Source organism: Empidonax traillii, unplaced genomic scaffold, assembly GCF_003031625.1.
Source record: "Empidonax traillii isolate 1590-97213 ecotype Southwest subspecies unplaced genomic scaffold, ASM303162v1 scaffold358:size917415, whole genome shotgun sequence".
Classification (NCBI taxonomy): Eukaryota; Metazoa; Chordata; class Aves; order Passeriformes; family Tyrannidae; genus Empidonax; species Empidonax traillii.
The window spans coordinates 24,385-42,228 of NW_020955551.1; the positions used below are offsets into that span (position 1 = coordinate 24,385).

At 37.5% G+C, this 17,844-nt stretch overlaps 1 protein-coding gene across 1 annotated transcript in view; it reads right to left on the reverse strand.

The window, feature by feature from the left end:
• The window catches only part of LOC114061783 (inactive N-acetylated-alpha-linked acidic dipeptidase-like protein 2), a gene marked incomplete at its 3' end in the record, with an annotated part of 189,836 nt that overhangs the window by 20,728 nt on the left and 151,264 nt on the right, over positions 1 to 17,844 (reverse strand). The window contains exon 4 of the mRNA XM_027892563.1: positions 7,777 to 7,896. Within this exon, the coding sequence (XP_027748364.1) occupies positions 7,777 to 7,896 (120 nt within the window). The remainder of the gene's footprint in view (positions 1 to 7,776; positions 7,897 to 17,844) is intronic.

A 17,844-nucleotide genomic window follows, 5' to 3' on the forward strand; every position in this document is an offset into this window, starting at 1 on the left:
CACCTCTAAAATCTCTGACAAGAGCTTCAGAAGACCCCAGAATGAATTCTTTATGAATCAACCATTGTCCATGTTTGAATGGAAGCCACTTAGTGTCTCACTCAATTTAAGCCTATTGCACTAAAAGGAGACCTCCTATAACACTGGTCACCCCTTTTCCTCAGGAAATAGCAATTCATTATGGGAGCTGGGCTGATTTTTCAAAGGACACATTCAATATCTGTAGTGAATGTGCAATTAAACACCCAATTGAGTATATGAATATTCAGAATTATTTTCCCAAGAGAAAATTAAGCGTTCAGGATTACTGAAGGTTACAGGAATATGTACCGAGTCAAATCGGTAAGAATTCAGTGTTTGATTCAGCAGCAGGACTTCAGAAATTTCTGTATCTATCCAGAAGAGAAAGAGAGATTAGGAACTGCAGATGGGAACACAAGTAAACCTGCAAAACAGAAATGGTCTCTCAAAATGTTCAGGAAAATTTTGTGGCATCAAAAATGCAGAATAATCGATACCTATTTTCGCTCATTAACTTACATATCCCCTCGTTTACTCTGCTAATAGCACATCTCTCCTTCCATGCAAACAAATCCAAGGGTTTGTAAGCAAAAAGGAAATGAGTAATAACCAGAAGTCCTTTTACTGATGCAACCAAAATGTTAATTACTTGAGAATATTGACAAGTTGTACTATAATTATGCTTCCTTCCAGACATCAATTGCTCTTCTCCTACCCCACCCCTTACATATTCTTCTTACTGCTTACAAGAGCAAATTACTTTCTCCCATTTACACCGTAAAAAGTAGAGTGAGAACTCCCTCTTTAATTTACTGCAGTGCACTTGACTAAGGGGATAAGAGAGCAAATTTTTGTCAACTATTTCATACTCATCTGGACAGATACAGATTGGATCCACAAGTGCACAGGCACCGTTTCACTTTTGGGTTGCACAGGTCACGGTACATCATCCTTCAAATGTTGGATGAAGTAGGAAGAAAATTGACATGCTCAGCTCAAAATTATTCTGGGCAGTAAAAGTCTTCTAGGAACTGAACACTAGAGCTCAGTGTTGGTTCCAAACAGGGGTACAAAGCCACTGTTCCTGGTTTTCCATTTCACTGCTTTTTTAGTCATCAACTACAGATTTCTCAAGTTGGTTGGATTTTTTGATTTTCTTTCCCAAAGTACCTCATGCAGAGGGGAAGATGTATCACAATTGGCACTTTTAATTTTTATTTATTTTTAGCTGTGCTCTAAACTCAGTTTCGCAAAAACAAACAAACAAACAAACAAAAAAACCCCAACACCTTGAAATATGATTTCAGGATGAAGCACTAAGCAATAAACCTGTGCAGACAGACTTGGTTTTTAACTCTGGTATGTGTCCTCAGTGGGCTGGGGGTGCATTTCTTAGTTGATCCAACACAGAACAGCTTTATGATATTGAGGCTGGGTGTCTCCAGCTTCTCTAATTAACTATTATGGTCTGTTCCTTCTCTTCAAAGGGACAAAAACCCACCGTTAGCAGTCAAAGCAGAATATATATAATTGAGAAATATAATTGAGAAATATGTCTACCAATCTCTTATATTTTTTATACCACTCCCTTAGATTTCTCATTTTTAGATGAAGGAAGGCCAATGGTCTTTCTTCAAAACAAACAAAATTTCTCAGTAGTCACTAAGGAGTAAAACATCTTGTATATCGTTCCATGAATCACGAAATCAGGAAGACGTAAACAGCTGACTAAAATAATTATTCAAAACACAGGATTGATGAGTGTGTGAAACTTCAATCGCATAAACAGCTTTTTGGTATAGACTCTTGTACACCAAGTTTTTTGAAGGTCTTTGGGGGAATTTTTTTTACATAGGAACTAGAGAAGAAGTGAAAAGGGACCATCCCTTAGACTGTATGATATCCAGAAGATTAAATAGGCTGTTTGAGGAAGGGGAAGGTTAATAACATGAGTACACTAAATCTAATTTTTGAGGGAAGAAAAAAAAAAAAAAAGACAAAGAATAAAACCAACTAACTTGAAGGAGAGAATCTCTAATAAACTCAGGGAAGACAAAGGCTAAGGAAAAAGGACCACAAAACAACTAGGTAAGAACCAGCATATTTTTTAGAAATTTAATTTGGCTCATTAGCAAAATCTGCTTCAATATTTGAATGAATCAACTTGAATTCAGTTTGGATTATCATGAGGAGCTCTCAGGATTTTGGGAATAAAGATGAAATTTTAAGAGGATGATAAATTAGAGAACACTTGAGGATGCTATTCCAGTGGATGTTACTGGAAGATCCCTTCAGATCCAGATCTCCAGATACAGTTTGAAATGATTCTGTAATTTTTACTGATACTACTTATATCTATGGCTTGAATTTTCACTAAGAGTTTTGGGAAAGGATATAATATCATTAAAAGTCCCACAGCCCTCACACAGGATATGGGTATATAGAGAATTCAGGAGCCTTGGAAAAAATTCCATCATACAAAAAAAGCCCACAAAAAACCCCAACCAAATCCCCAGTGCCCTTATTAATGAAATGCATATATAGTGTTTATGTTCCCTAAAAAAAGTTTGGGTTTTTAAATACAGTTTTTATATGTATATTTATATGCACACACTGTATATATATGTGTAAATAAATGCATATACACATATCTTTGTGTGTATATATAGGGAGGGAGGAAATGATGGAAGGAAGGAGAGTCCTAGTTAAATGGAGATTGACAGTGTGAACTGCAATGTTCACAATTATATGTGCTAGCCATAAAAAAAATACTAGAGAGAAAGAAAGAAACAATGTAGACACCAGAAAAGTGAAATTAGTTTTTCCAAAGTAAACTTATTTAAAACTAACACGGTTATTAAATTGAGGCCTTTTTTGCAAATTGCCTTTATTCTGGGAATCTTTAATATTTTCCATTTAGCAAATCCTTATCCGTAAGGGCCTGCCAATAACCTCTGCATAAACATCCAAGCATCCACATTCCTAAACTTTATGACAGTTAAAAAGCAATTTTATGAATATTTATGAAGGTAGTAAATTATTAAAATAAATATAGATATTTACATGGTAGAACAACATCTTCATTTAATGGATGTGGAAAAAATGTTAATATGTGAACATTTTAAAGATGAAGTGGTTTGGCCTTCAGGGCTTTTGTTACTCTATTAAAAGTTAATTTAGGACAAAAATGATGGCTTTATCGTGAATTGCAACCCCTAAAGATTAAATCATGATCAAGACTCACAACGTTTTTCAAAAAATGAATCTGTTATTGGTATTTCCAGAGGCTGGATATTGAAACCACTGTGCAGTTCTCTCAGAAGAAACCAGAGGAGGCTTTTTGAATGTGCTCACAGTGGTGACACAGACCAGCTTTAGAGCAGAGGAGCTGGGTGACAGTGAGGTGCTTTTGTCAATCCTTCTGTCACCACACATTTCGTATACTGTTAGAATACAGGGGGGCAACTCAAGGTGCTCTTTCTCAAGAAGGTGTTCTACATCACATGAGTGATTTGCTTAATCACTGGGAATAAACTTCATCATCTTTCCCCACGTTTATAGACTGTCCTGGTTCAAGGACACCCGTGGTCTGCCCTGACCTCCTGTGACTGGCTATTCAACCTCACCAGTGATCCCAACAACCCGAGTTCCACTGACACACGAATTTTCCTTCTAGTCAAAACACTAGGAACAGGTCACCTTCAATCTCAAAGTGTGAGAAAATAAGGATTCTACTTCTTTTTATTATGGCAGTTCAGAAATTGTGCTTCACTTCTGTTCTACATTTGTCTCATTTCAGCTCCCTCCTTAAGAAAGTTCTTCCTCCTCCTTAATCCAGTCCCCTCTTAATTCAGAAACAATCCAGCCCTTACACGTTGTCTCAGATTATGTCACAAGATCCCTTTGGGAGTTGTCACAGCAGTTTAAATTTTTCCCTTCTGTCAGTTTTTCAGCACTGTGAATTATTCTGGCTAATGAGACCAAAATGACTAGACCATGGCTATGCCAAGTTAACATGTCACATGAGGACTCCTTGTGTGCTTCCCTGCTCAGTCCTCTGGCTCAATTCGTGTTCCCATAGGAAACTGTCCCTCCAGGTGCTGGGAGTAGTAAATTCCTAAACGTTCCAGTTGCATTTGAAAATGATTCTGCCTTTGCCATACTAAAACTGCTCCGGCCCTTGAAGCATTTCTACCATTATTTTCTTCCACATTTTATATTAATTTTATAAAAGAATCTTGCTCCAAAACTGATCTTAGTGGTTGCCCGAACAACGGTAAAACTCCTCTCCCAAACCTCTGCTCCACTCTGATTTATATAGATAAATACGTATCCCTTTTTTATCTATTCTTTTTATCACCACAATGTAAACTATTTGGTTTGTTGGGGGTTTTTTTGGGGGTTCCTTTCTCCCCCCACTAGAGTCAATGCTCTTGTTGATACTCTGATATCAAGGTAGGGTCCATGTTATTTCTCATTATAGCTGTAACTTATGATGTGGCTGTAGTAACATATTGTTTGTTTGAAAAGATTTAAGGTTTAAAGGATTAAGATTGGCTCTGCCAGTCCTCTGCCCGTGTACCCATGGCCATCACTGCTGCCCCTCTTGCCCTGACCAGACAGTAAGTTCTGTTTCAGTGGAACAGAAATACAACACTCCCAACGAAATCTGAAAATCATAACCAATTACAAAAATTACCCCAGGTCAGAGTTCTAAAAAACCTGTTCTCACAAAGCCGCTTAAATTTATGAGCCTTACGAAACTTAAACAGAATTACTCAGTTAAAGACTAAACTGCATATTCTGACACCACATTAAATTCAGGCTTTTCTGCACACTCCAAATTCCCTGTATATTCCAGTATAATAGCCCAAGATGGGCTCAGTCTGAAAGACAAAGTAGAAGCTCCAAATTATTATCAATCTTAATCCTTCCTCAAATTTTGTACCCTATCCAATCTCCACATACTAAACCTCTACGGTAAAAACATTGTCATTAATACCATTATTTTCCCAAATATTCAAGTTTCCATCGCTTGGGCTTATGTCTATAAATTATCCCCTTGCACATGAAGCTCTTTTCTACCAGTATATCCTTTCTGTTAATGTGATATAAAGACTAAAGAAATGTTGTTCAGTTTTCATGGTGATTTTTCTGCCAGCAACAGTTTATTATTTCTTTCAGGCCTTTTTCAATGGACTCAGTATGGAGAGAACAAACAGTAGTCAAGATTAAAAAAAAAAAAGAAAAAAAGGTAAATTAAATGCACAAAAGGGGGAAATAGAAAAAAACACATAAAGAACAGCAGTTGTTGATGGCAGTAAAAAGAGAGAGAGAAAAAGAGAGAATAAGTATACCCACGCAAGGGAAAATGCAAGCTGAAAAATAGAGACATGATTAGAAACTCTGTTATGAAGATTAAACCTTGGTGCAGGGTCTATAAAAATAAAACCCAAATCCAGAGCGAGATATTTGTGTATTATGAAGTAGCAATAATGAGAAATTAAAGAACATTAAAACATGAAAAATACAAGTTAAATACAGAAATTAGAAAGAAAAGCAGTAAATATAAACGTATATATAGCCACAGCTCTCTTATGAACTAGTGTTCTGTGTTAATGTGATGTAAAACCAAGCACATGGAAGACAGAGATAAGGAAAATATAGGGAGAGGAAAGTATCTGCTGAAACAGAAATGTGAGACTCAATAAGTGCAGAAACATAAATATTAGGGGGAAAAAAGATACAAGAGGATTTAGTGGTGAGATACTGGGCCTGTTTAAACCAGCAGGACTTGCTGTTTAAGGCAATCTTTCACTCCAAATATTCCTGATGAAAGGGGAATATGTTTCTGATAATCTTTCTACATCTTCCCTTATGAGCAAAGTAAAGCTTACAATTATTTCACTGCCAAAGACAGACAATTTATATTCTAAAAAAGGGTATTAAAAAAAAAGCATTAAAAAAAAAAAAGGGTGGGGGGGGCAAACTTCCTACCTGCATGAGGAGAACACAGAAAGTAGGTTTGGGGAGCGTATTTTTAGCTCAGATCCTGAGTGTGCATTCGAAGTCAGCCTCCTGACCACACCACACTTTGGTTCACACTTTATAACACACCCTGGACGTGCAAAATGGATTCTTCTGGAGCAGCAGATGAGCACCAGAAATGTAGCTGATGCACCTCAGCCAGCAAATAGCGTATATTTGGGAACCAGGCTACAGCCAACCCACAGAAAAAAGCTCCTGAGATGTGCCTTGTTCTCAGTACCACTTGCTTTCCCCTCCTCCTTTCAGGCTGTACAGTTTCCTAATTCAGACACTGTGCGTCCTCACAGGAACACAAACTGGTAAAAAAACCCATTTCAGAGAGAGTGCTGTTACAGCAAACTTGACATCTTTATCAAATTCCTACTTTATGAGCCCTGATTGCTATTTCACTGTTTTTGTCAGCAGTGAAATGCAGGATCAGATCTATTGGTGCAAACGATGCGCAACAGCCGAGTTCCAGCAACGACAACTGACCTTTCACGGGCATAATTAAATTGCACCTAAATAATTTAAATAAACAGCTAAAGCTGCTCAGTTGAAAATGGCATTTTTATTGAGACAAATCTTATTCCTATAGAAAAAATAGTAAGCAGTTGTTTTCTGAACCTGTGTTGTAGTGCCAACTGTACTTTCTGTGGCCAACAGGGCAGATTCTGATTCTCTTAATTGCAAGATCTGGAATCACTGCTCTTTCATAACTGCATTTGTTAATTTGGGAATGAATTGTTTAAGTATTTATCGGTCCACTGTATTTTCTGAAAGTGAAACCAGCATTTTTGCCTATAAAATATTTGCCACAGAAGGCAGTCACTGGGCATTTAGAGTTTGAATGTGGTTTATACGTTGAGTCTATTATGTTTAATGTGCAAATGGATTAGTGAGCTCCTGCTCTGTGCTCTCTGCCAGCACTGGAGTTGGAGGAGAAGATATACCCATGTGCAGCCCTCCCCACACATAATCTCAACCAAAGAAGGGGAAAGGAGGGAGTGGAAAGAAGAATATGCTGGCAAAGGCAAATTCTCCACACAGCAAGGCTGCATAATGCCACAGTGAAAGAAAGTTACAATAAACACCAGTGCCAGTCCTCCCACAGTGTATGCTATTGGTGATTACCTCGCAATCCAAGTGCTGGGTGTTGGACACAGCCCAGCAGGGCTGGAAAGACTCACAGAAGCCTGAGCTCAGGTGAGGACAGACTGTGCTCTGCCTCCTCCCACAGTATGCTCAAACTATAGCCACCAAAGCAAGTACTACAATTATGCAGAAATAAAAGATTTCAGTACACTGTTCTATGCACGTTTTTAGGAGACACAGATCCAGCTATTCCTGATATCAGCTGCCAATTTTTTGTTCCCTCGTGCTTTGTTATTTCATTCAGGGATTTCTTTATTTGCCAAAAGGCTTACAGAACACCCAGGAAAAATGTGGCAGGCTACTGAGGCACGGCAAGATATGCAGCAAAATAAATAACTGTAACATATAAAAGGCACTGCAGAGTGAAGTGATAAGTATTAAGGAAGAATGTGAATGCCAGTAAGTCCTGAGTTACTGGGATAGAATGGGAAAGTCTTTGTTTCAGTATTTTCAAAATAAAAAAAAAAAAAAAGGAAAAAAAAAAAAAAAAAAAAAAAAAAAAAAAAAAAAAAAAAAAAAAAAGTCCCAAACAAATGAGTAATTCAGCTAATATGTAATTAGGTTCTGACTAACCTTATAAAGCAAAGGTGATTGTCCTAGCTTCAAAAGTGCAATTTTTTTGGTCACGTTTGTAATGGCTTGAATCCGGATCAGGTCTTGCGTGGTCCCGTACTGCACATCAACAAGCTCTGCCTGCAAAGAGAAGACGAAGTTCAGTCCGTACCTACAACCACACATCGCTGAGGGTGTTCCTTGCACAGAAACAAAGTTGTTTGCTTAAGTACAAGCACAGGAGCAGAGTCCTGCAACTGCCCTACCCTGACTTCTCATCAGCAATACCTGTAATAGCAAAGAACTTGGGAGTGCAGTCTGACAGATAATTTTACGTGGCTTTCACTCACAGTCCATCAGCTGTGATAGAATCCCTTCTTTTTTTTCCTCTAGTGGTTATAAGTAATGCTGATTCTGGTGAGTGTTTGCCCTCATTAGCTATACGAATCTATTTAAAATAGTGTAAGTCACTTCTGTTTATTTTCTTGGAATCAGTCTTGTAAAGCATTTCAGGAAATGAGTGATTTTGTTGGTCACTGATGAAAATACACAGATAACACAAACTCCACCAAACATACACAATTTTGTGTGGTCTCCTATGATTCCCAAGCAGCCTTCCTCAACTATTGAAGTATTTTCTTATAATCCATCAGTTATCCAAGCATTACTCAGATAACAATACTAAAAGTGTAAACTTTTGTATTAACACATATTTTCAAGTTCTTTAGAGTTACTTCCAACTGGAATTGTTTAAAGCATGGAGATCTTCAGCTCTTCAGTTAGGACACTGCAAGAAAATATAATAATGTTCTAAGTTATTATTAAATGTCAAGCAGTAGCAGTGATGGAAAAATATTTCAAGACGTGCTTTCAAGGACTTTTTAAAATACATGTAATTCAAGAACAACCAAGGGCATTTTTCTCACATACACTTATAGCAATAAATTTTGGTGAAGACAATGTAGGAGGATAATCAGTCTTGTACATTACTATTTTAGAGTGTTAAGAAGCTCTCAGGACACTGTTGAGGACATTCTGGAACCTCTAAATCCCTCCACAGTGTTCACATAAAACACAAGTACAAGAAGACACGAGGATATCACATAAGTTTTTAAAAATTAAAATAAGAGGAGAGGTATGAGATGGAAAAGTTTAGCTTTCAGTAGAGTTTTGTAACTTAAGTATGGATTCATTGGCAGAGGCAACAGCTCTGATTTTGGGTATCTCTACACAAACTGTTTAAATTCTATCAACAGTTGTTCTGGATACGTAGGATGTGTGAAATTTTACTAGATTCCTGAACATGGGTATTTTAGGAGAGTATTTATCCTTATAAAACTGCATCTGAATGTTTTGTCTGTGTTTGCACCTCAACATTTAAGCTGAAACCGTACAGAAATTTTGCCAAGGTTCCTGTCTTATTAAATGTATTCTTCTAAATTTTTAAGATAACAAGCTTCCAAGTCATCAGTCCTGTTATAAACCAAGTATTTGGAAAGGTCAGCCCAAGTTATAAGACACTTTTGAACAGCAAATATCAGACTTAACACCAAATACTGAAATTTAAGAACAGAAAAAGCTTCCACTTCATACTGTTTCTTCTAAAATATATGGGGGTTTTGATATCTAAAGAACTTGAAAATTATTTAACAAGAAAATTCAACTGGTGACTACAGACTGAAATACAATATATATTTTTCCTGTATGGTCACATTAATGAGATCCCTGCCCATCTACATTCACGTGCTGCTCCTCTGCACATCACTAGCTGCTTCTCCAGGGTGCTATCCCCTGCTCTGTAAACAACAAAACTACATGTGTGCACACTTATTAATGCATTTAGCAACTGCCCTCGGATGTTCTTAGTTAATTTATGGATGTAAACTGCATCTTCAAGAGCTGCTCACTGGTCTGTCCCAGGCAACACATGAGATCAACAAGAGAGAGGCAGAATAAGAGGCCCTGCAAAAGCACAGCTCATTTTTTAATTATGTGAGAACCAAACTCGACTCCCTGCTGCCCCAAACACTCTGCCAACCATGTTCTCTGCTCCAAATGTTAAAAGCAAGCCCCAATGCCAAAGCTATTAAATACATTCATACATTGAGAGCACACGGAAGAAGTCATTAAATAATGAATGAACAGCTGGGGATAATATAGCAGAGTTACGTGTGCTTTTATCACACATCTTCCACAAGAAGGACAGATATGTCAAAGCTCAGTATACAAGAAGTCTTCTGCATTTGCCTGAAAACAAGCATGACTTAAACATCCTGTAACTGTCCAACTTTAGGGGTACTTGCACACTTCTGTTTCATTGTGAGTCTGAAGTAACTCTCTTCTCATCACAAATCTTTCACTTTTAATTTTAACTTTTGGGAAACCGTGGGTAAAAACTGCACATGTCTACCAAAGTAGGTTATCCCACTCTGGCAACACCACGTGTAGCCAGCAGCTGGAAGTTTCCACTTCCTTTCCCAAAAAAAGGAATAAAATATTCTCTGTAGTAAAACTACACATGGCTCATCCCAACGAGTGAAGTCAGTAAACTACTGGAAGAGTTTAGAACAAGGCCATAACATTTTGGCAATATAACCCAGAAACTAGGAGGTATGCATTAAATTTGGAAAAGAGTTTTTAAAATTACCCCTGCCCCTTCCCTTCTTCCACGCTGGAATACTTTAGTAAAATTATTAATAGAAAGCAAAATAGTTTGCACTGCTTAATAACAACAGCTCATCAAATACAGTACAGCAACACTAGCTCAGAGTAGTCAGTTTTGGCTTTGTTTAATAGACTGGGACTCAACTCACTGGACACTTTACTTCTAACATAAAATAAAATAGTGAAAAAATAAGTCTTCAAAATAATGGTGAACAATTGTATTGAATCCCAAGACTCACACCTTTTCAATATTCTACTCAGTAACTGACAGACCATTTATGTTGCATGAAGGCCTGTTTCAGTCACAACATTCCTAATACCTTTAAAAATTAATAAAAATTAATTTTTTTTTTAAGAAGTGCTTACAATATGACATAATCCTCATTTTACACACACATCAGCTTTTAAAAAGCAAAACATCCTGCCCTCAACTACCCATATTTGATAAACTGCTTTCCTGTGGTAGGAAATTCTGTTCAAAAACAAAAGAGAACTCATCCTTTTAACAGGTGCCGAAAAAGAGCACTTGTCTACTTGGTTTAGGTATGCAACAGTAAATCCTCTTACCCTAAAACTGGGAAAGTGGTGAAGAATTAATTGTTTTATCCATCTGAATTAGGTACTTACTCCTCAAATTGTTTCATGCTAATCTGTTTGAAAGATATGACTATTTAGGAACAAATTGTGATGTGCATTATGGAGTTCAGAAGTATTCCCCCATGCATGAAATGAAGTAGGGGTAGGTAATAAAACAAACATTTTTAGGAAAAGTAATTGTTTTATGTTAGACTTATTATTAGTTTCTAAGTCCCAAGATGATGCTCAATGAGTCGTAAACATTCTATCTTAAAAAATTTTAATAAAATCCCCCCAAAAGAGAAAAGAAGAACACTCTGAAAATGCCACAGTCAAGGCAGGTATGGATTTTCTCCTAATTTCTTCTACTTAGTTCCAAAATGAAACAGAATAAAACAGTCACAGAGAACAAAGAGTAAAATAGGTTTTGAAAAGGAAAAGCATGAATAACTGTATGAAGCAGGTGGCAGCTGGGGTCTTGGAGACACTGGATACTATTTCCTAAACTTTGCTTTCTTTGTAAATGCTGAGGCAGTTTAAAAAAAATTAAGTTAAATAGATCAAAAATAGTAACAGAAATATGTTTGTCTTATCACACTGTTATCAATCCTCTTGACTGAGGAAAGGGATTTAATAACAGCATTATGCATCTGTATCCAACACAGTGGCACAGAGGCGGATTGTGACTGATTTCCTGGGGGCACACAAGGCAGGGAACAGTTAAGAGAAGAACCCAAAAGAAAGACAACTAAACAAAATTAACCCCCACACAACTCAAAGCCACTACATCCAGGAAGGGATGCTTTGCACAAGCACCAAAACGTAGATGGAGTGAGAGCAGACAAGAAAGCAGCTCTTAAACTGGGGAGCTTGGGGTAGCACCACACCTAAGTAAATACTGTTATTATTATTTCTTAAGAGAACTCATTAAGGTTAGTAATGATCAATGCCAAAGAAATCTGAAAGGTGTAAACTTTGCAGAAAAAAACCCAACAGGAGTAGCACACAGGAATGTCTGTGGTGAAAAATCTTCTCCCTCTTAATTCTACCTGTTGTTAGAGCCACAGTTCGAATTATGAATATATTTTTACCCAATACCAATCTGTTGACTCATATTAATGAACAGCTTCTGCACAAACTGTTTAGGAGGTCAGGACTGTGGAAGCTGCAGGTAGGAAACCACTGATCAACAGTAGCACAGCCAAAATCGTATTTCTGACAGTGCTGACCTACCCACCACAAGGTTTCAAAAATGGATGACCTAAAAAACCTCCAAGTATTGAAGAAAACTAAATATTAAATATGTAATTCTAGAAGTATCAACCCTCAGTTCTGCAACTGTTTGGGCTTCTTTCATCCAGGTCAATGCCCTTCATTTGTCCTTCAACACTCAGCTACTCTTTTCTTTTTTTTTTTTTTTCCCCACAAAATAAAGGCAGCAGAAACATCCAATGCACAATCAATCACAATTAAACAACCTTCAACTAGTCATCCTGTCTAAAATAAAACTCCAAAATATATTTGCAAATTGCATCTGAGAAGGCAGCATTCTGCAATCAGGACATGAGGCGAACTTTAATTAAACACTTCACTATAATTTATTTGCACAGCTCTGAAATTGAGGCTGAAGGCAGCATTCAGCAGAGCATAAAAGTAAACTCAAGCTGGTTGTAGATCAAAGCTGGACACCAATGAATGCGAAGAAAGCTGCAAATAAAAAACTAGTTGTTCTCTAAAATTAGAGAAAAGGAAGAAAGAAAAGGGGAGATAACGGAGCTGTGCCCAAGGATGCCAAATCTTTTGTTAGTGTAAACTCTGTTACACTTTCTGATGGGAGCTGCTGCTCCCGTTCCAGCCAAAAGCATCCCTGTGATAATCAGGGAGCCACAGCTGTCTCCCTGTGATTGCCACCACCCAAGCCTCCTTCAGGGTCCTGCTGAGCAGAGACAAACAGCCCTAAACATCTTTTATATACTTACTGTATTTCTAGGGGAATGTTAATATCCAAACTTATCTTTCACACTTTGTCCTTCCATTTGGTTCCAGGAAAGGGACAACCAAGGGTATAATTCAATATTTAGTAGAATTAAACAATTATGACACAAAATAGAAAGAAATTAGGGAAGAATTTGCGGCAGATATCTGATTTTTAAGAAGAGAGATGTTGGGGTGAGGGGGCTGTCACATGAAAAAGTAATTTCTTATAGAGTGGTTTTTGCTACATAATAAAATTGTGTTTCTTTAGAACTCAGTTTCTATGAAAACACCATACTCCAGTGTTTACAATAATTTCAAAATAACACTATCTCTGCAATCCCCTGGTGAGCTTTCCACTCTCTATTTACTTTTAGAAAAACTTCATATAAGATCTTAAAATCCAAGTGCACTGTCTTCTGTTAGCAAATATTACTTTCAGTGTTTTGTGTATGCTATGACACTTGGCCATTCCCAAACCATCTTGGAAATGTTGTTGGCCATTCGGGGTTATTACACAGCGTGATATGCCATGAATGACTAAACTATATATTTGAAAGGAAATTCTCCCACCTTCTCGGCCAAATCTGGACGCTACTTATCCAGACTGTATTTCCAGTATCACAGGATTCTCTGTCCTTGAGCTTCTTTGCATGTCTTATTAGAAAACTGGAAGGAGAAAAATTATCTTATGCCTTTAAAAATAACAACCTAATGCATTTCCAGGGAACCGTGTCAGGCACGCCAAGAAGAGATGATTTCTGCAATTTGGATTTGAACATGCTGTCTGAGCCCAAAAAAGCAAATAATTACATATCTGGATTAACTGAAGCTGATTTTGCTCTGTTCCAATACTACAAGATGCTTCTGAACAAGAGTGTCTGCACAGATTTAAATCAGAGAACTTCTACTGCTCCACAGAGCAAGATGTGTGGAGGGTCTTTAAAGAACTATCTAGACATTAAGTAACTAGTGAATTGTTCCTTCAAGCAGTGTTCTTCAAACAGATTAATAACATTTTTCTTCATGGTTGTTAGCACCTTACTCTATATAGAGGTTTTCTCTCTTTTTGCCTCGATACTCCTTCTCCTACAATAAAATTCTAGAGTAATTCAGTATGACTCACAGCGTCAGCTTACAGCCAAAAAGGGTTCTTTGTGTCTAGGTTTTATTATATAAAATTGCACACTGCATTATAAAGGCAGCTAAAACTGTAATTTAAACTTAAAGAGGAGAAAAAAAAAAAAAGATGTTGCTTAACCTGAGTTTGATGGAGTTTGGCCTTGCAGGCATTTTCATGCTCACTCTTCCCCCTTGTCCCACCCGTCCAGCTCACACAACTCCATCCCAGTCAGGGCTCTAGTGAAGCTTCTCCAACAGGTTGCTTTTGCTGCTCCACAATCACTTTCAGAACGACAACGAGGTTAAATTTGTTTGCTTGCTTTTTACAGTTTACTGCAGGGTTTTTTTTCCTACCAACTCCAAGGGAGACTGAATCAAGATCGAAGCCTTTTTATAGCCTACAGAAAAGAACCTCTTCTGTGTTTTATGGTTACAAAGCCCCAAATAAATCTGAGCTGACACAGCTCAGGTCCCTGTTGATCAAATTCATCCTAGAGATTCCTCTCTATATATCTATTTTCATCTTTATTTTTCCTTCTTTTAATTCTTTCATACTCCCCTCCTCTGTCCCAAATCACATTCTTTGGGTTTCCCAAAAGGAAAAACTAATACTTGAATGCAACTTCTTAATTCAGGATATCCAGCAAGATATCCAAACAACAAATACATATTTTGTCATCTTTTTTAACTATATATAAACACAAATCTAGCTTTCCACGTTTCTGAAATAAAGTATTGTTTTTTCAGTCACATTACACTGATATTTATTTATTTTAAAATCTCTAAGAACACTGATTTTTGTTATAAAGCATGAAAGGACACGAGATCATTGGATGCCTAAAATACTACCAGAAATTTTATTATTTTAAACTTTCATTAAGCAGTGCTGATTGTCACTTCGCTAGTGATATAATTTAAAATTTTAATGATTCTTTCTTATTTGTGTTTAATATTATTTATATCCTCCTCTTTATATGAGTTAACTGCAAAGCTATTTAGTACCATTAGTCCCTAAAGCATAAAGTCACATTGATCATACTTTTCTAAGAAAAAACAGTAATCTGTATTTGCCAGCCTCCTTGGTTTAGCTTATTTAGAGGTAATTATTCATGCAAATATACATTTACAAATCACAAAGACTAAGGCTAAACTAAACAAAACAGAAATTACTCAGCTGTGATGCGGGATCTCAAAAGATAAATCATGAGCTACATATGTACACAGTAAATTATAATGGTGTGATTTAAAATTGGCTTTAAAATTTTCAGTGGAAGGGTTTAAGGTCCAGTCTCATTACATCTGAACTCAACACATCCTCAAGGCTGGGCTGCCGTGTGGTGGAGGTTTCACTGGCTTCTCTGAAACACAGAGAATGAATGAAAAACATCCAGAGGCTGCAGAGTGTCCTCCTTCAACAGCCTTTATATCATACACTGAACTAAAACCAGACATTCCCTCCTATAATAGCTACAAGCATTAAGCCTTTAGAGGAAGAGCTTGAACTTTACAGAAGGTGCCTCGAAGCACTTTATATCCAAACAGCTCTGGCAGGGATGGATCCATCTCAGCTGTGCAGGAGAGGCACCAAACTGAACTGGGAGAGCTCCTCTCCATCTGCTCAGAGGCTCAGGGTGAACAACAGGGAAACATGAGGTTATACCTACAGCAGAGAAGTCAAGTCATATCCCGTGAAATGAACAATGTCCTGTGAATGCAAACACCGTCAAAGACAGAATGTGGGTCTACTGGAATAAAATCTAAGTAAGAATCTAAGTAAAATTGAAATATTTAATCTCATAACTAACATAAAACACATTTGCATTTTAATTTCCCAGAGACAGGTGTTTTAACTTGGTTCAATTGTTTCATATTTAGAGTCAGTTTTTGTGTCGGAAAAAAAAAACCTAGAAAAGAGTCTTACCACTTCCAGGCTTCCAATTCAGAATTCATCATTCAGAACTGTACTGGTTTGGGCTGGGGTAGAGTTAATTTTCTTCACAGTGGTTGCTATGGGGCTGTGTTTTGGATCTGTGCTGAAGACAGGGTTGATCCTATGGAGATGTTTTTGTTGAGCAGGGCTTACACAGAGCCAAGGCCTTTCCTGCTTTCCATTCTGCCACGCTGGGGAGGGGGCTGGGGGTGCATGGGAGGTTGGGAGGAGACACCGGCAGGACAGGTGATCCAAACTGACCAAAGGGATATTCTAGACCATATGACATCATGCTCAGTATATAAAGTGGGGGGAAGCAGAAGGAAGAAAGGGGACATTTGGAGTGATGGTGTTTGTCTTCCCGTCACCATCACATGTGATGATGTCCTGCTCTCTAGGAGGTGGCTGAAGACCTGTCTGCTCATGGGAACCAGCAAATTAATTCCTTGTTTTGCTTTCCCTAAACTGTCTTTATCTCAAACCACGCGTTTTCCAGCCTTTACCCTCCCAGCTCTCTCCCCGATTCCACCAGTGGGGGAGTGAGGGGCTCTGTGGGGCTTGGCTGCTGCCTGGGATTAAAGCATGACAACACATTCTGAAACAGTGCAATTTTAGTAGGGTGAGAAGCCCATTTCCAAATCAACTCTCATAGTAGCACATGCACAGTGAACTGAAATAGCCAGGCTAGCTGGATTTCTGTGCACACTTGCTATGCAAACACACAAAAACATATGTTGTTGCTGCCAATACGTGGATACGTAATGATAAAATAGACATCTACCTCAAAGAAGAAAATAATCATTCAAATGTACGAGAGGAGGTCATCCACTGCATCAAGAGAACACTTGAACTTTCAGAAATCTCGGGGAGAACTCTATTTTCTAGATTATAATAAATGGTCTTTTATAAAGCACTTATAGCCCTTGCTTGGCCAAACATCATGTACTTGAAGATAATCAGAGAGATGCCCAAGCATGTAATGCTTCAAACACAAATCTGAGTGTTAAAGCAGCATTTGAGCAAACCAACAGAAGCAAATATGCAGTTGTGAAAAGGAAAATGACATCTTTCCCATCTCATGTGAATTCTGTTGTTTTGAGTCATTGCACAGATTTATAGGTCTCTAAATTACACCTGCAGCAAAAGGATGGGGGAAAATTTGTTCTAAAATTACAAATATATTCAGAGGACAGAAAAGGACTCCAGTGAAAACAGGGAATATGCTTGACTGACAGCAAATTCAAGTAGCCCAAATGATTGACCAGGATTATATATATATATATATATATATATATATATATATATATATATATTTGGCCATACCTAAGAACAGCTCAGCTCTATGTGATTAAAGAAGTATATATTTCTGGTTTTCAGCCATCTAACATTGTGGAAGCAGACTTATCTTACAAGAGACACAGAGTGTGTGATTCGGGTCTCATCAATAATGAAATTGTAGCAGGAAGAAAACAGTTCTTTTCGGTTTCAGGCTTTCAAATCTTGCCTTTAAAAACAGTCATTTGGTCATTTAGTGTGAAACTGTAATCTGCATTGTTTAGTTCTAAAGGTTCTATACAGCAGCATATTTTAGCTTTTGTTTCAGAAACAGCTAACCTTCATTTATAAAACGTTTTAATAATTAATAGCAAGGGTTAAATGGAAGTTTAGGATAGGCCCCTGCCAGGTATCCTTGCTATAGCAAATTTAGTAGCTCAGCTTTATCTTAAGTATTTCCAAAGGTTAGGGTGAAGGTTTTCCTGAACTGTGCCAGATTTCACACAGACATTTTGAGCATTCATCTCTAAAAGTGGGCAGAAGCACCA